The sequence below is a fragment of the Erpetoichthys calabaricus genome, chromosome 11 (genome assembly GCF_900747795.2).
Source record: "Erpetoichthys calabaricus chromosome 11, fErpCal1.3, whole genome shotgun sequence".
Taxonomy (NCBI): Eukaryota; Metazoa; Chordata; class Cladistia; order Polypteriformes; family Polypteridae; genus Erpetoichthys; species Erpetoichthys calabaricus.
The window spans coordinates 53,285,269-53,304,874 of NC_041404.2; the positions used below are offsets into that span (position 1 = coordinate 53,285,269).

The 19,606-nt window shown below is 42.9% G+C and overlaps 1 protein-coding gene across 1 annotated transcript in view; it reads right to left on the minus strand.

Annotated features, from left to right (window-relative positions):
* Positions 1 to 238: 238 nt before the first annotated feature.
* itk (IL2 inducible T cell kinase) overlaps positions 239 to 19,606 on the minus strand; it is a 105,891-nt gene continuing 86,523 nt past the window's right edge. The window contains exons 13-17 of the mRNA XM_028813088.2: positions 16,268 to 16,484; positions 13,140 to 13,204; positions 5,798 to 5,916; positions 4,212 to 4,369; positions 239 to 2,638 (exon numbers count right to left, since the gene is read on the minus strand). Coding sequence (XP_028668921.1) covers positions 2,573 to 2,638; positions 4,212 to 4,369; positions 5,798 to 5,916; positions 13,140 to 13,204; positions 16,268 to 16,484 — 625 coding nt within the window. The 3' untranslated portion in view covers positions 239 to 2,572. The remainder of the gene's footprint in view (positions 2,639 to 4,211; positions 4,370 to 5,797; positions 5,917 to 13,139; positions 13,205 to 16,267; positions 16,485 to 19,606) is intronic.

The window sequence follows — 19,606 nt, forward strand, 5'->3', positions numbered from 1 at the left end:
TAACAAGAGAGAAGAACAATGTATAGTCAAGATCTTTGTATAAGAATTTAACAAGAGAGAAAAACAATGTATGGTCAAGATCTGTGGATAAGAGTTTAACAAGAGAGAAGAACAATGTATAGTCAAGATCTTTGTATAAGAATTTAACAAGAGAGAAAAGCAATATATGGTCAAGATCTTTGGATAAGAATTTATCAAAGAGAAGAACAACGTATGGTCAAGATCTTTGGATCTTGGCTATACATTGTTCTTCTCTCTTGTTAAATGAACCCTAGCCTGAAGGAGTCTATTCATTTTTTACATGTAAGAGGTCTCATTTAAAGGTTTTCCAATGTTGTTTCTTGTCCTAGTGTGTGTATATAAACACAGGGAACTCCATTTTCTGTATTACATTTTTGCCTGAAGAAGGGGCCTGAGTTGCCTCGAAAGCTTGCATATTGTAATCTTTTTAGTTAGTTAATAAAAGGTGTCATTTTGCTTGACTTTTCACTACATTCATCATTTCTCTGAACTGCTTCATTTATTTCCTTACACAGAAATGAAATTTGAAGTGTGTGAGTCAACAGAAGACCAACTAAGTCAGGGCCTCAAACTCCACTCCAACAAGCTGCTTAATGAGGTGCCGAGTCTTGTTGTTAATTAAACCCGTTCTTTAATCCCATGGCTTGATGCTACTGTCATGATGCATTAGCAGACATTTCCGAAATCGTTAATCTCCTCTTTTCTAAGAGCTCTGTTAAAATGTTTTGGGGACCTGAGCAGATCCTCATTCCTGAGACCTTCATCATTCTTTATGTTCAGATATTGTATGATGGACACCAGTTGTTTTGGCTCATTTTGTGTCTCATTATTGTTTGGCTGCTAATTAAGGAAAAAGAAACAATTAAGGAGTCTGAGTCTTCAAGAACAAGTCAATTAAAATGAATTCAGTAGAATTGAATTCGCAGCAAAAACAGGTCACTCATTAAGAAAAAGGTTAGGATGAAAACCTGCAGCCACGGTGGTCCTCCAGGACCGGAGCTGGAGACCCCTGAGCTACACGAACATGCTCAGTACCACAATCATCTTTGGAGCGATCAGCTACCTCCATCTCCAGATCACTTGCATCAAAATCAGAGTTTGAGAAGTCAGAGTTTGATTCAGTGATAATAAGCAAATCGTCATCTACGGAGTATTTTGCTTTGTGCTTTCGCTTTGGTCTTTCACCAGAGGTCGATGCCATTTTAGATGTTGTTTGTGCTTCACTACTCACACACGCACAGGGAATCGAGGTCAAATCAAAAAAGCTAACTTTCCTTATGGCAAAGAAAGTCGAACTAAAACATAACGGCAAGTTTTGTTGCAGTTTACAGCTGATTACCATCCTCAACCACTGAATTTTGACACACTTTTTACAATATTGAATTGGCCAATGGGGTGGCACGGTGGCACAGTGGCAGCGCTGCTGCCTGGCAGTAAGGAGACCTGGGTTCATTTCCCGGGTCCTCCTTGCGTGGAGTTTGCATGTTCTCCCCATGTCTGCGTGGGTTTCCTCCCACAGTCCAAAGACATGCAGGTTAGGTGTGTGTGTGCCCTGTAGTGGGCTGGCACCCTGTCCAGGGATTTGTTCCTGCTTTGCACCCTGGGATTGACCCCCAGTGACCCTGTGTTAGGATATAGCAGATTAAACAATGACTGAATGGCCAATAATATAAGATCCGGTTATAATATACTTTTAATGCCCATTATAACCGGACTAATTTCGATATTATATATAACAAAATTGGTAGAATTATGTTGGCACGCTAAATAACATTGTAACATAGGTTTGGCACGTCACCGCTGAAAGGGTGCCGACCCCTGCTATAAATAATATGTATTCAATAACAATAACATCTTTAGAATTTCATTCACCCAATAAAACTGGGACACGTTGCTGAGACGCTTCATGGAAGCGGACCTACTCGAGAGTGTAACCTCTGACTTCCTATCCGTGAAACCTTCTCGTCTTCTCCTCTCTTCATTTCTTTCACTCAACTAACATATCATTAAGCAGATAACAAGCAATAGAAGCTGTTGATTTCTCTTACATATTAAAAAACATTTTTAAAACAGCTGGTTGATAGCGTACCCAACATTTTAAGGGACAACGAACACAAAAGAACGCTCTGAAGGCATACTAATGAAGTCTGTGTGAAGTATTACCTCTGCTTTGGAATGCTGGCACTCAAACCTTCTTCCTCGAGAGTTGAGGTGTTGACTTGACAAATATCAGGATTGCCCAACATCTCTCTTATGGAGCCTCGACACAGGGCACCGAGCCCACCGCACTGATACCACTGCTTTCAGCCAGCCGTGTGGCGGCTCTCTGCTGAACGAGAACTTGAAGGCAACTCTCTGCTGCCCTCTGCAGACAAACATCCTGCATTACACACACACATACAGTTCAAATTAAATATTAATGCAAATGCACTGATGGAAGTAAATGAGCACAGAGCCCTGGCTGGCAGTGCACATCCTTAATGGCTGCCACTCGTTCAGGTATCTGTTGATCTTGTGAGAGCTGCCCGAATGTGAGGTGTCATTTCACCACTTATAAATCAGCCAGTTCTGCCAGCTCGTGGAAGAGAATAGTAAAGGACGGTCGATCTTCTGGTCTCTGTGGAGGAAAAACCAAAAGAAAGAAAATAAGTATGTAAGGTCCCTTTTACTTGTTAGAACATTAGAGCAATCTGGATGAGAACAGGCCATTCAGCCCAACAAAGCTCGCCAGTCCTATCCACTTAATTCTTCTACAGAAACATCAAGTCAAGTTTTGAAACTCCTTAAAGTCCTGCTGTTTCCCATGCTATTTTATCACTTATTGCAAGTGTCTATGTAAAGAAAAATTTCCTAATGTTTTTGTAAAATTTACCCTTCACAAGTTTCCAACTGTGTCCCCGTGTTCTTGATGACCTCATTTTAAAGTCACCGTCTCGATCCACTGCACTAATTCCCTTCATAATTTTAAACACTTCAGTCAGGTCACCTCTTAATCTTCTTTTGCTTAAACTGTAAAGGCTCAGCTCTTTTCATCTTTCCTCATAACTCATCTCCTGGAATCAGCCCAGTCGCTCTTCTCTGGACCTTTTCTTGTGCTGCTATGTCCTTTTTGTAGCCTGGAGACCAAAACTGCACCCAGCACTCCAGATGAGGCCTCACCAGTGCGTTATAAAGCTTGAGCAGAACCTCCTGTGACTTGTACTCCACACATCAAGGCGCTATATAACCTGACATTCTGTTAGCCTTCTAAATGGCTTCTGAACACTGTCTGGCAGTTCATAATGACGAGTCCACTATGACTCCTAAATCCTTCTCATAAGGTGTACTCTCGATTTTCAGACATCCCATTGTGTATTCAAAACAAACATTTTTACTTCCTATTTGTAATTCTTTACCTTTACTGACATTAAATTCCATCAACCACAAATCTGCCCAGGCCTGTCTGCTGTCCAAGTCCTTCTGTAATGATTTAACGCATACCATCTGCAAACCTAATCAGCTTGTTTCTTATATTCCTACAGTATCTAAATCATTTCTATATATTAAAAATAGCAGCGGCCCCAGCACTGACCCCTGCTGGACAACACTCTTAACATCAGCCACTTCTGATGAGGTTCTCACACCATCTCCATCTACTTGCTGTGTCTGAGCCAATTCTGCACCTGTCTACAAACATCACCCTGAACTGCCACTTCTTTTAATTTGATGCCCAACCTCTCATGTGGCACCTTATCAAATGCTTTCTGAATGTCCAGATAAATAATCTCATCTGCTCCACTCTGATCATATCCTTTTGTTGCCTCCTCATAGAATTCCAGCATGTTAGTGAAACACGACCTCCCTCTTCTGAACCCACGCTGACTGTTCCTAATAACTCCTATTCTTACCATGTGTTGCTCAATCTTATCCTTAATATTGTATGTGAATTTCCCCTTGGGATTAATAAAGTATCTATCTATCTATCTATCTATCTATCTATCTATCTATCTATCTATCTATCTATCTATCTATCTATCTATCTATCTATCTATCTATCTATCTATCTATCTATCTATCTATCTATCTATCTATCTATCTATCTATCTATCTATCTATCTATCTATCTATCTATCTATCTATCTATCCACAAATTGTGTTTCATAAAAATGTGTCTATTCAAATGTTATATAGTGCCTCTCTTATCTACTTACCTCCTTCCAGCACCACTCCATTAGCTGGTAGATAAAGTCAGATGCCAGTTTGGGTCTCAGAAGTCTCTGCCCAGCTCCAATGGCTTCCACCACTTCTCCATTTGAGCGGTTCTCATATGGCATTTTCCCTTCACTGAAGACTTCCCACATTACAACACCTGGGGTAAGATGGGGTGACAGAAAGCAGATCAGCCACATTCTCTGATTGCATCGGTTAGCGTGTTTCTGCAAATCTAAGCCTCTCTTATTTAATATGGAGGGCATCACTGTTTTATATACAGTATATACTGTAGGAATGTGCTTTTGTGTTGTCACACATGTGTGTCCCAGACATGACCTCAGGGTTCATTTAATAACTGTTACCCTCCAAGCCAGAGGGTGGCGCTATTGTCTAATGCCTTCTCTCTTATCCCCTCCTGCTTAAAGGATGATTGGCAGCTCCTCTGTCACTGAAGTCACTTCTGGTTTGTGCCTTCCTGTACCCACCCCTTCCAGATTCCAGATGTCATAACCGACTCTAACACCATCTTGGGGCAGTCTGAAGTAGGTTTGCATCTGAACTAGATAATTTCTTTTGCATTTCAAACGTTTTTCTGTTTTTTTTTTTTTTTTGTGTTTTTCTTTTTTTAATATATTACAGTATGTTGCTGACTGGATCAGAGCAAACGTCCACTTTTTGACAATAATGTTAAACTATGTGAGGGATGGCTGGCATCCTTACCCGGCTGGGAAACCCTTAGGATGGAAGTGGGAGACCGCTTACACAGGGCTTGTCTCCCCCAGGGACACTAGATAGCAGCGAGTCTAGGCTCAAATCCCTGTAGGGCAGGCTGGGTGTTGAATTCCCAGGCAAAAGCCCTGTTGGGTCCCATGGGGGCCACCAGGGGGAACTGCGGGATTGGGGAGTCCCTACATCATGGGGTTTCTGCCTCACCTAGAAGTGCTTACATACCACGTTTGAGGAAGATCAGGAGCGGGATGGTTAAAATAAAAGGGACTGCCTATCTCACATCATCATGCCAGAGTCGGGTGGAATTTGGACAAAGCTTGGGAGGAGGAGTGGAGGAAGCAGTGAGAGACCAAGAGTGTATTTCTTGTGCTACGCAGAGCTTATTGCACATACCGGTGGCTGTGGTGGTAGGAAACGCTTGTTGAGAAGAGTTTTCCCCAATAAAAGGCTCTTTTGGCTTTTACCTTGTGTCCAATGCCTGTTTGTGTTGGGTGTTTGGAGAGCTGGACCACTCGTTGGTGTCCACAACTAAAACTGAAGTATCACTTCTCCTATTCACACTGATGAGACGATCCTAAAGTCCTTTAGATTCTACTCTCACTACACCACTTCACATTTCTCTTTCATTTGCCACACCGTGCAACAACTTCCAGGCTCCTCACAATTCTCCTGCCGTATTCCCCTTCCATCTTGTTTTCCCAAACACTCTAACCTTCCTCCTATGCATCATGTCATAAATCAGCCAGGGTTCCTCCCTCATGGGCTAACATTATACATTGATCCAAGAACATAATGGTGCTGTGTGTCTGTCCACTGAAAGACTCACCACACTTAACAATTCAAAATGTCTCCTTACCAAAGGACCATACATCAGACTTGCTGCTGAATTTGGAATATTGGATAACCTCAGGCGCTGACCACTTCACTGGAAACTTCGAACCCAGGGAGCTTGTGTACTGATCATCCAGGACAAACCTTAAAAAACATAAAAAAGGAAAATGTCACTCGAAAAAGACGTTCGTCCATAAAGTATTTTTGCCTTGTACTGCCTTCTCATTGGCTGCATGGTATGCAAAAATTGCAAGACAAAATATGTGTGCCCCCTACTGGCAGGATATTAAATTTCAGTAACTTACTGAAAGCACCTAAAGTTATGCTATACGGCCAAACGTATGTGGACACCTCTCCAAATGAGTGAGTTCAGGTGTTTTGTTGTTAACAGGGGCATCAAATCAGCACATAGTCATGCAATCACCACTGACCAATATAGAGCTTGGTGACTTTGAACATGGCAGTATCATAGGATGCCACCTTTGCCACATGTCAGTACTAAAATGTCTGATCTGCTAGACTTGCCCCGGTCGACTGTAAGCGCTATTATTCCGGACTCATCGTTCTTGCTGATGATGCCCACCACAATCATGTCATGGCACTATGCAGTCTGGAAGGTAGCATTCCGCCAAATCCAGATTCGTCCATCAGACTGCCAGGTAGCAAAGTGTGACTCATCACTCCATGTTTCCTTTGCTCCACAATCCAATGGCGTCATGTTTTACACCTCTCTAGCCAACGCTTGGCATTGTCCATAGTGATCTTAGGCTCGTGTGTAGCTACTCGGCTATGGAAACCCAATTCGTTTTGCTCCTGACGCACAGTTCTTGTGCTGATATTGCTTTCAGAGGTAGTTTGGAACTGCCTGTAGAATGGGTGAAAGATCTGGTGGTAATGGTGGCCTTTAAGGATCACCTCTGCAGTTGCAGACTTCTGGGCTCATCACCTGGCAATGGGGCTTTATTAGATTTAGTTACCTGTTGTAGACCTGAAGCTCCCATTATCCTGTAGTTTATCTCTCTAACCCAACATAACCCTAATATGAAACCCCGAGGATGACAACTCCAACGCCCTAGAGTCCAATGGTGGTGGGCTTTACTTCACTCCAGCCAACACTTGGCATTGTCCATAATGATCTTAGGCATGTGTGTAGCTGCTCGACCATGGACACCCATTTCATGAACCTCCCGACGCACAATTCTTGTGCTGACGTTGCTTCCAGAGGCAGTTTAAAACTCTGTTGTGAGTGGTTGCCACAGAGGAGAGGCCATTTTTATGTTTTAGGTGTTTTAGCGCTCAGCAGTCCCATTCTGTGAGTTTGCGTGGTCCACCATTTTATGGCTGAGCTGTTGTTGATTCTCAATGCTTACATTTCACAATAGATAGATAGATAGATACTTTATTAATCCCAGTGTAAATTTCCAATTGGAAATTGTTAATGGACTGGTGCAAAGCCAACAACCTGAATTTATCCAAAGGGCGACTTTACAACAACCTAAAGCAGAAGGCAGCATGGCACTACCTAACTTCAGTTTTATTACTAGGTGGCAAACATACAAGTTATAAAAACCTGGGCATTGACACAAATAGATGAATGTACACAGGCTTGGTCTGCAATAAAAACCAAATCCTGCAGTACTTCTTTATATTCCTTGCTTTGTACCCCAGTAAATACGAGTCATCGCCAATATACTAACAACCCAATTGTGCTTCACTCACTTGGAACATGGAACCAATGTAGGAAGAACTTTAAGAAAGAGAAGCTTTTATCTGTGGCACCCCTACATGATAATGACCTTTTTCCACCCTCTGAAACTTACACAGTTTTTAATGTTTGGAAAACGTATTGCTATTAAATCACTTAGAGATTTGTATATAAATAATGTCTTTGCGTCTTACGAACAATTACACAAATTTCCAAATTAGAAACTTTGCTAAACAAAATCTGCCCAATTTTCTTCACCTCCCACTTAGTTCTATTCCAGAAGAAATATTGATCAATCTTGAGGACTCAGACAACATTTGTATAACATATAAAAACATTTTAAAGTCCCTTCCTTTTAAAGATCCCAGAGTAAAGTGGGAAAAGGATCTCTCAATCAACATTACAGAAAAAGAGTGGAAGGCAGCCATGTACAGAATTCACTTGAGCTCCATATGTGCAAAGCATACAATCATTCAACTTAAAATCTTTTAACGAGCACATCTCTCTCGTTTAAAATTGTCCAAAATGTTTCCAGGGCAAGATCCAACCTATGAACGTTGCAATCAAGCTCCAGCCTCACTGAGCCACATGTTCTGGGTGTGCACCAAATTAACATCATTCTGGAGCAAAATCTTTAAATGTCTATCAGACAGCCTTGCTGTCCCAATCCCTCCTATCCCACTAACAGCTGTGTTTGGTGGACTCCCAGAGGGGACAAACAAACTGGAATTGCCTTTACTTCACTATTAGCACGTAGACTTATTTTGCTCAACTGGAAGAATCCTAACTCACCTCTGTTAAGTCATGTAGGAAACAGATGTTATCTACTATTTGAAATTGGAAAAAATCAAATTCTCACTTAGAGGATCTGTGCAAAACATTTTCAAAACCTGGCAGGATCTAATCAATAACATTTTAGAATAAGCATTTATTTTGGGGAAAAGGATTCTCTTCCCTCTTTTCTACTCTGTTGACCTTCCTCTCTTTCTCTTGGGTGGAGTTTGACTTGAATTTAGTTTTGTTAAGTTAGACTTGTTTGTATGGAATGTTACTTGCTTTTAATGAATTTATTACAATAAAAGGAGCTGTTTGTTGATTTCAGACGAACTAGAAGTGACCACTCTGTACCTTGACGGCTCGATTGTCAAGTGCATCAAATTCCTTGGTGTCCATCTGAGCGGAGAACCTCACCTGGGGCCTTATGTGTAAATGGTGCATATGCAAAAAAATGTTGCATACGCCTGTTTCCATGCTCTCATCATGGTGTATAAAAACTAAACTTGGCATAAAGCCACGCACATTTTCACGCCAGGTCAAACCATTGCATACGCACGTTTTCGGCTCAGTTTTGCAAACTGGCGGCACCCAGCGTCAAAGCAGTGCCATTGTCAATGTGTGGTTTCCCTTTACTTTTTAGATCCACATCCCTGACGCAGCTTTATCAAATACACTGAAATTAACCACATATCGTTTTTTAGTTTAAGGCATCTGATTGTAATTAACCTGTAACATATGCGCAGGATTGTGAGAATGGTTACAGACAACCCACAGATCACCTCCAAAGACCTGCAAGAACATCTTGCTGCAGATGGTGTATCTGTACATCGTTCTACAATTCAGTGCAATTTGCACAAAGAACATCTGTATGGCAGAGTGATGAGAAAGAAGCCCTTTCTGCACTCACACCACAAACAGAGTCGCTTGTTGTATGCCAATGCTCATTTAGACAAGCCAGATTCATTTTGGAACAAAGTGCTTTGGACTGATGAGACAAAAATGGAGTTATTTGGTCATAACAAAAAGCGCTTCGCGTGGCAGAAGAAGATCAGCGCATTCCAAGAAAAACACCTGCTACCTACTGTCACATTTGGTGGAGGTTCCATCATGCTGTGGGGCTGTGTGGCTAGTTCAGGGACTGGGGCCCTTGTTAAAGTCGAGGGTCAGATGAATTCAACCCAATATCAACAAATTCTTCAGGATAATGTTCAAGCATCAGTCACAAAGTTGAAGTTATGCAGGGGTTGGATATTCTAACAAGACAATGACCCAAAATACAATTGGAAATCTACAAAGGCATTCATGCAGAGGGAGAAGTACAATGTTCTGGAATGGCCGTCACAGTCCCCTGACTTGAATAAAATCAAAAATCTATGGGATGGTTTGAAGCAGGCTGTCCATCAAATTGAAGTGAACTGGAGAGATTTTGTATGAAGAATGGTCAACAATACCTCCATCCAGAGTCAGACACTCATCAGAGGCTACAGGAGGACAGCGTCTAGAGGCTGTTAGATTTGCAAAAGGAGGCGGTGCCCACATTTATGCACCTATCTAATTTTATTATGATGCATATTGCATATTTTCTGTTAATCCAATAAACTTAATGTCACTGCTGAAATCCTACTGTTTCCATAAGGCATGTCAGATATTAAAAGGAAGTTCAGCCAATGAGAAACAAAAATCCAAAGAATTAAGAGGGGTTCCCAAACTTTTTCATATGACTGTAAGAGTACATAGAAGAACACAAAGAATACGAAGCATTTAATGTGCTATTTGGGATGGGATATGAGAATCTAGTAAGTTAAACAATTTTAAGTTTATGACGTTCTACTTTAATGACAAAATAAACTACGTGATTAAAGTTGACATTTCGAGCTTTTTTTTCTCACTGTGTCCCTATTTTATTTTATTTTCTCTGTACCCTAATAAGCTTTCATATGACACTCAGACAGTGGGCTACGACTCGCCATTTCACGCGACTTTGATATCTGACCACTTCTTTTTTTATTTTGGGCACAGTGTGACTTTCTGAACTTGAACTTTCGATCATTTTCTTTTTGTTGTTTATCCAACTGCTTAAACTAACAAATAATACGTTTTTCTTTGCCTCCACTTGCCCCTCGCTGATATTCTTCTTTTTTCCCTGTGCTTTTGCCATTGTCTTTTCTCAGAAGGCTGAGCTTAAGGGAATAGTTATATTGATTTGCATATTCAAAGAGGTGTAATTCTGGGAGGAGTCTGAGAGGGGCGGCAGGCGCGTGCACGAGCATTACATTTCACACTGACCAGGATTTATGGAGTGGAAGTGCGTGCAACTTGGCTTACGCACGGTTTTCATGATCTGAATTTTTTGTGCATACGCACATTTCGACTTTTAGCCATACGCCATGTTTTAGTGTGAATTCTTTACTTCTCGGCAAAGACAGAGGAAAGCCAATCTCCCACCAACTCATGCTCACCACCTTCTACTGAGGGACTATTGAGAGCATCCAGATGCAACTCCATCACTGTTTGGTTTGGGAATTGCACCATCGTGGATTGAAAGACCCTGAAGGGCAGAGTGAGGACAGCTCAGAAGATCATCGTAATGTACATGCACACCACACACTGCATCCACAAAGCCATCAGTATTGTGGAGGACCCGACGCACCCCTCACATAAACTACTCACCCTTCTGCCATGTAGAAAAAGGTACCAAAGCATTCGGGACCAGAATGTGTAACGATGTCTTCCCTCAAGCCGTAAGACTCTTAAACACTCAGAATTAGTCCGATAACACACATACACCTTCCCACTCAACTAGATATTTATTATCACATTTATTATTATACTGTTACTGCTACTTCAAGTGTCACGTTCACATCTGTTCCTTCTGTTAAGATATTGTCACATTATTTGCTCAACCTGTTAGTTTTTGTACCTTTAGATATCATACTTGTGTACTGGTTGGTGCTGAACTGTCTTCGTTTGTACCGCTGTCTGTCTTTCCACTGTCCTGCAATGTCTGCACATGCCTGCACTTCACGTTTTTATGTGTAGTCTTGTGTTCTGTGTAGCACCGTGGTCGTGGTGGGACGCCATTTCATTTCACTATGTACTGCACTAACTGTGTATGGTTGAAATGACAATAAAAAGCTACTTGACTTGACTTGGCCTACTGTAAAGTTTGGTGAAGGAGGGATAATGGCAGGGTTTGGGCTCGGCCCCTTGGTTCCTTTGAAGGGTCCTGTTAATGCTGCATCAGACAAAGATTTTTAGGCGATTGTGTGCTTCCTGTTTGTGAAGATCCTATTCTGTTCCAGCATGACAGCCAGGTCCATAAAGATCCAGAGGAACAAGAGTGGTCTGAACCTCAAATCTGTTTAGCACATGCAGGATGTGAACCAGGTCTTCTTGTCCAACATCAGTACCTGACCTCACAAATGGGCACAAATTCCCACCATCAGACTCCACAATCTTGTGGAAAGCCTTCCAAGAAGAGTTGTTAATGCCCATGGTTTCTTTGCAGCATTTGACGATATTTGTAAAGCGTTTGACTTAGTTGATTGAGCTGCTCTGTGGGACATCCTGAGACTTCACAGGATCCCCTCGAGGTTGCTGGATATCATGGCCAGCCAGTGCACTGGTACTGTGAGTGCTGTGCAGAGTGAAAGCAAGACCTCTGTGTTTATCCCAGTTGATTCTTGGGTTCATCAGGGGTGTGTTTTTGGTCCTACTCTGTTCAATGTTTGCATGGACTGGGTGTTGGGCAGGGTCGTGGGGTCCAGCGGCTCTGGGGCACCTGTTGGTGAAGAGAGATTCACTGATCTTGACTTTGCCGATGATGTTGTGATCTTCATGAGGTCAATGGAAGCTCTGATCAGGGCTCTCAAGAGACTGAGTGAGGAGTCAGAGTGTCTGGGCTTGCGAGTGTCCTGATAAAAAACGAGATCCAGGCCTTTAATGACCTCTTGGGCACGGCCATCAGCAGTGTGTCTCTCTGTAGAGTGAGTGTCGACCTTGTCGAGAGGTTTACTTACCTCGGCAGTGACATTCATGTCTCTGGTGATTCTTCCTATGAAGTCAATAGACAGATTAGAAGAGCATGGGGGGATCATGAGGTCACTGGAAATGAGTGTGTGACGCAAAAGGATGAAGGTCCAAGTCTTTAGAGTCCTGGTGCTTCCCGTTTTGCTATATAGTTGCGAGACATGGATGCTATCCAGTGACCTGACTCCTTCAGTATTGTGTCTCATTGAAGAATCCTTGGGTACCACTGGTTTGACTTTGTGCTGCTCATGGAGTTCCGAATGAGTCACATGACCTGCACTGTGACGGAGCATCAGTTACGGCACTATGGCCATGTGGCACAATTCCCCAAGGGTGATCTGGCTCACAGGACCCTCTTTGTTGAGGACCTGAGTGGCTGGACCAGGCCAAGGGGACACGCACGTAACATCTGGCTGCAGCAGATAGAGGGTCATTTCTGGAGGGTGGGACTGGACCACGTGTCTGCCTGGGGGGTTGCCAATCGAGATCCGGAGCTGTGTCATCATGTGGTGGGTAGAGCGACACACTCTACCAGTGCATGCTCCCCAACCTGACCTGACCTGTTTTGGAATGGGATGTTCGATAAGCTCTTAAAGGTGTGATGGCAAGGAGTCTTCAAACTTTTGGGCATATAGTGTATTTTGAAGACCCTAACTTAATCTCTGCTGTAGCAAACAAGAGTTGAAAAGAAAACTGAAATATTAGAGTTCCACATGTAATTTCCAAGTACGAAAGATCTTATATAAATACAGTATATTGATCAAATATGAATACTTTGTTGCTTTTAAGGCATACAGTACATTGTTATCTTCTGTGTCATTTGTTTGTATGGATTCATTCACCAAGTTTAGCTTACCTGGTCATCCCAAAGTCTGACACTTTCACTTCGTAGTTTTCTCCTACTAAGCAGTTTCTGGCTGCCTGGAAATAGAAAGCCATGGAAAAGTTACTGGGATTGACATGTTTTTGTCACATAGACAGTAAATCCATCCTGTATTCAAACCACATCATCCAGTTGACCATCTTATGTTGGCCAGAGCTTATTCTGCCAGCATCTGGACATGACCACGAATACGGTGCCATTTTAGAGGTGCCTATGATTTATGTACAATGCAGATTACCTGATGAAAAAACTCACATACAGTGGCAAGAAAAAGTATGTGAGCCTGGTCTCACCCTCGAGTTAGCAGCACTGAGAGGGTCACGTGGTAGTACAGTCATGGCCAAAAGTTTGGAGAATGACACCAAGTGTTGGTTTTCACAAAATTTGCTGCTTCAATGTTTTTAGATCTTTTGTCAGATGTTTCTCTGGTACAACTGAAGTAGAATTACAAGCAGTTCAGAAGTTTCAAAGGCTTTTATTGACAATGACATGAAGTTTATGCAAAGAGTCAATATTTGCAGTGTTGACCCTTCTTCCTTTTTCAAGACATCTGCAATTCACCTTGACATAATAATAATAATAATACATTTTATTTATATAGCGCCTTTCCCATGCTCAAGGCACTTACAGAATATAATAAAGAACGGCAGAATATACAGTATATAGCATTGTACAAACCAGATAAATAAATAAAGAAGATTAAGACAGTAAATTCTGAAAAAAAAAACAGACAACATAATTGATGGTCTTGCACACACATACAGGTTACATGAGCATCTTGACAGAGAGGTAAACTGAGAGAAGGGTAATAAAGTCAAGTAGAGCTAAAAACCTTCCTGAACAGATGAGTTTTGAGTTGTTTTTTAAAAGAATTCATGGAGTCAGCTGACCTGATTAATTTTGGTAGGTCACTCCAGAGTCTGGGCGCTATACAGCTGAAGGCCCAGTCACCCATGGAGTGTAGATTAGTATGGGGCACAACAAGATTGCTAGAATCAGAGGACCTTAGTGGGCAGACAGGTACATAGTGATGGAGAAGGTCACTGATGTAGTTTGTTGCGAGGTTATTTAAAGCTTTGTAGGTTATTAGTAGGATTTTATATTCAATTCTGTAAGACACAGGGAGCCAGTGAAGACGGAGCAGGATGGGTGTGATGTGCTCGCTGCTGCTGGTTCGAGTAAGGACTCTTGCAGCTGAGTTTTGAATAAGCTGGAGCTGTGATATAAGATTAGAAGGGGCACCTGCCAGTAGGGAATTACAATAATCGATGCGGGATGTGATAAAAGCAGGGACAAGTTTCTCAGCATTAGAGAAGGAGAGGAAGGAGCGAACACGGGATATGTTACGGAGGAGAAAGTAAGAAAGTTTCTTAATGTGATTTATGTGGGCAGAATACTGTCAATCAACTTCTGGGCCCAATCCTGACTGATGGCAGCCCATTCTTACATCATCATTACTTGGAGTTTGTCAGAACTGGTAGGTTTTTGTTTGTCCATCCGCCTCTTGAGGATTGACCACAAGTTCTCAATGAGGAGTTTCCTGGCCATGGACCCAAAATTTCGATGTTTTGTCCCCCGAGCCACTTAGTTCTCACTTTTGCCTTATGGCCCAGTGCTTATTCATACTGGAAAAGGAATTGGTGGTCACCAAACTGTTCTGAGTTGGTTGGGAGAAGTTGCTCTCACAGGATGTTTTGGTCCCATTCTTTATTCATGGCTGTGATCTTAGGCAGAATTGTGAGTGAGCCCACTGCCTTGGCTGAGAAGCAACCCCACACATGAATGGTCTCAAGATTTACTGTTGGTATGACACAGGACTGATGGTAGCGCTGCTCACCTTTTTTTTTTCCGGATGCCCCAAAAAATCGTAAAAGGGGATTCATCAGAAAAAATCACTTGACCCCAGAAGTCCTCAGCAGTCCAATCCCTGTACCTTCTGCAGAATATCAGTTTGTCCCTGATGTTTTTCTTGGCTTCTTTGCTGCCCTTCTTGACACCCACCAGGCCATCCTCCGAAAGTCTTCACCTCTCTCACACCTGCCTGCTGCCATTCCTGAACAAGCTCTGCCCTGGTGGTGCCTCCCGATCCCAAGCCCTGAATAAAGAATGGGACCAAAACATCCTCTGAGAGCAACTTCTCCCAACCATCCAAGAACAGTTTGGTGACCAACAATGAACAATCCAGCATGATGGAGCAATTAAGGCAAAAGTGATAACTAAGTGGCTCGGGGGACAAAACATCGAAATTTTGGGTCCATGGCCAGGAAACTCCTCATTGAGAACTTGTGGTCAATCCTCAAGAGGCGGGTGGACAAACAAAAACCCACCAATTCTGACAAACTCCAAGCATGTAAGAATGGGCTGCCATCAGTCAGGATTTGGCCCAGAAGTTGATTGCTAGCCTGCCAGGGCGAATTGCAGAGCTCTTGAAAAAGAAAGAAGGGCCAACACTGCAAATATTAACTCTTTGTATAAACATCATGTCATTGTCAATAAAAGCCTTTGAAACTTCTGAAATGCTTGTAATGCCATAGAAACATCTGACAAAAAGATCTAAAAACATTGAAGCAGCAAACTTTGTGAAAACCAACACTTGGGTCATTCTCAAAACGTTTGGCTACGACTCTACCAATAGCGGATGTGCACAATAGGAGTGATGATTGGGCCAGTGGTGTGGAGGTGAGGAGTGGTCAAGGCTGAATAACGCGGACATGACGGAAAACGTAATAGAGAGATAAATGGCACAACGATGAAACAGAAGAGACGAGAAACAAGACTGACGGACAGAAACATAACACTTTCTTTCCATGAATGGATTCCAATGGTATTTCATTTTTGTCCTCAAACATTCTCAAGGATGGTAAATTAGGGAGTCTAAGTTGGCCCCTGGAGAAGCCAAGAGCAATATAGGGGGTGGAATGACAGACTGGCATCCCGACAGGGACAGATCCTACCTTATGCCAAATGCTTCTAGAATAGGCACCAGCTCCCAGTAAAACCTGAACCGGATAAGCAGGTCTGAAAATTGATGGATGAATGGATGGATGGATAAGCGTGTAGTGATGTAAAAGGACACAGTGTATGACCAACTGATGAATTACCAGATCTCTGTGGATGAAGTTTGCTCTTTCCAGGTAAGCCATGCCTTCACACACATCCAAACACATGCCCAGCAGGGTCTCCCTGGAAATGTTGCCCTTGTGATTTCTCAGGTAGTCAGACAGACAGCCATGATCCATGAATTCAAACACCAGGTACATCGAGGTTTCCTTAGTGCAAACGCCATGTAGCTGGACCAACTTGGGATGAGACAGCCTCCTGTGTGAGTGACAAAGGAAGAAGACACGTGTAAGCATTTCAATGACAGCTCTGGCACTGGAGCTCCTATCTTGTTTTCAGCTTTCCTGTTTGACTTTTTTCATTGGGAATTATCCCTTCCATTCATATAATAGAAGTTTAATTGTTTTTACCTTGTGTGATGGATGGCACACCTGGGTGGGCATCCCAGCCAGGATGGGTCAAGGTTCCTTAACTGGATGGGAGGCTAGTCCTTTAATGGCACAAGAAACGGGGTAAAGTTCATCCTGCCTCAGCCGGAAGACAGGCAGGAGATGCCATTGCAGCAGTGGGTGTATCGGCATCCTGGCAGGGATGGATCAAGAAATAATACCCGCCCCAGGAGGCCAGTGTAGTGAAAGGTCAGAAGGAGACAACCTGGAAGGATTACGTGTTCCCTTCAGCACACTAGGTGGCAGCCTCCCTGGGTGATTCTACCTATACAGTCACCCGCTAAGCATGCTGGGAACTGTAGTCCATTAGAACAACCATATTGGGTTCCAGGGATGCCACCAAGGGGTGCTGCAGGGATTCATCATTTATGGGATTTCCTTAGTAGCGGAAGTACTCCTGGGTCCAACATAAAAGAACCCGCTGGACCTCATGCAGGCGAGTTGGACTTGGGTGGGAAGGAGAGAGGAACAGAGAAGGAGAAAAATTGTTTATGAAAGGAGCCTTTTTGTAGGGTAGTTGTAAAAATAAACCTTTCTATTGTACCGGGACTTGTGTCTGGGATTTGGGGTGCTGCATCACCACCTAGTGGTCACACTTGGTATAAGTTAATTCTTCTCATTTCATTGATTTTCAGTTAGTCCTTTTATTTCCTAATCACCCAAGTGTCCTCCTGTCTCCTTACTCCTCCTTACTTTAAAAAGGACGGGACCCCAAAACCAAAAACATTTACTTAAACACTAATTTATAATAAACTTTATATTAACCAATTGGAATAGACTAGAGAAATGGAGCCAAAGATGAAGAGAGGGCTTGACTCAATTCAAGGTTGGACAATCCTAAGGATTTTTAGAGTAAGCCTTTAATTGAGGATTTAAACAGTGGATTCAGAAAGTGTTCAAACAGCAGCAAGTCTTATATGGTGGATTTAGAAAGCATTCCGATCTTTTCAATTTCTGCACAATTTATTGTGTTGTAAATTTCAGTCAGTCAGTTAGTCAGTCATTGTCAAACCCGCTATATCCTAACACAGGCTAATGGGGATCTGCTGGAGCCAATCCCAGCCACCACAGGGCACAAGGCAGGAACAAACACCGGGCATAGTGCCAGCCCACCGCAGAGCACACACACACCCACACACCAAACACACAATTTAAAATCGCCAATGCACCTAACCTGCATGTCTTTGGACTGTGTGAGGAAACCCACACAGACACGGGGAGAACATGCAAACTCCACGTAGGGAGGACCCGGGAAATGAACCCAGGTCTCCTAACTGCGAGGCAGCAGCGCTACCCACTGTGCCACCGTGCTGCCCTTCTCTGTCTGTTGTTCCCTATACAATCCTACACCCTTCGACTGATCTGAACCAAATTTGGAATAGTTCCTCTCTAGGATCATATGAATAACTTAGACTAGTTTTCAAGCCTAAATTTCATCCCAAGGGGGTCCGAATTTTTTTTTTTCCCCTCTGTATGCTTCAGTCTGCCCAGCTCACCACAAAGCTCACACACACACACACCAAGCACAGAGTAGGGACAATTTAGGATTGCCAATGCACCTAACCTGCATGTCTTTGGACTGTGGGAGGAAACCCACGCAGACACGGGAAGAACATGCAAACTCCACGCAGGGAGAACCCGGGAAGCGAACCCAGGTCTCCTAACTGCGACGCAGCAGTGCTACCACTGCGCCACTGTGCTGCCCTGTTGTAAATTTCATCTTAGATGTATAAATTTGCCAAATTTGCCCAACAATCTACACTCAATAACCCATAATGACAAAGTGGCAACATGTTTTTACAAAGGATTCAAAGAAGCTCTGCCAATATTCGCGTTTGCGCTCCATGAGAACCCTCAGTGCCAGGATGCAGTCAATGGTAGACTTCTTAGGCGTTACAACCAGACTGCTCCTGTCGCTGGTAGGTGAGCAAATGATCATGGGTACTATTGAGGACGACCCTAGAAAGGACCTTACCCGGCAATATGAGCAGTGTTATCACATGATTGACATGGCTGAAGTGTTTAAAATTATGAAGGGAATTAGTCGAGTGGATCGAGACGGTGACTTTAAAATGAGTTCATCAAGAATACGGGGACACAGCTGGAAACTTGTGAAGGGTGAATTTCACACAAACATTAGGAAGTTTGTCTTCACACTGAGAACCAGAGACACCTGGAATAAGTGACCAAGCAGTGTGTTAGACAGTAGGACTTTAGGGACTTTCAAAACTCGACTTGATGTTTTTTTAAAAGAATTATGTGGATAGGACTAGTGAGCTTTGTTGGGCTGAATGGCCTGTTCTCATCTAGAATATTCTTATATTTTACATATATATTATATATATATATATATATATATATATATATATATATATATATATATATTGTGAAGGATTGCCGGCTTTCTACTCCGGCCCTCACCCCCAGGCCGCCAGGAGGAGCTCTCCCGACAGCATGAACGTGCCCCGAATTCCAGCAGGGCATCATGGACTCTGTAGTTTATGTGCACAGCCCTGCTGGATACCATGGGGGCCTCCAGGAGTCGCTTATGTGCCCTATAACCCGGAGGTGCGTCAAGATCACATGACAGGAAGAAACGACGTGCCTCCAGGGTGAAGAAGAGTTTTTTATATGACCCGGAAGTGTTCCTAGTCACGTGGACAGAGAGGACGAAACACTTCCGGATCAGGTCTATAAAAGGACTATGGGAAATCCCAGATGTTGAGCTGAGCTGGGTGGAAGGGTGGCAACGCGTCTGGGAGTGTGGAGGATTGATTATTGTGTATTGTTGATTATTGAGTATTGTGGAGAGGAGGGTGCTTTGTGCACAATTATTATTATTAATAAATCATTATTTGGACTTTTACCTGGTGTCTGACGTCTAGTCTGAGGGTTCAAGGGGTCACGGAGGCCCCTATCTGTCACAATATA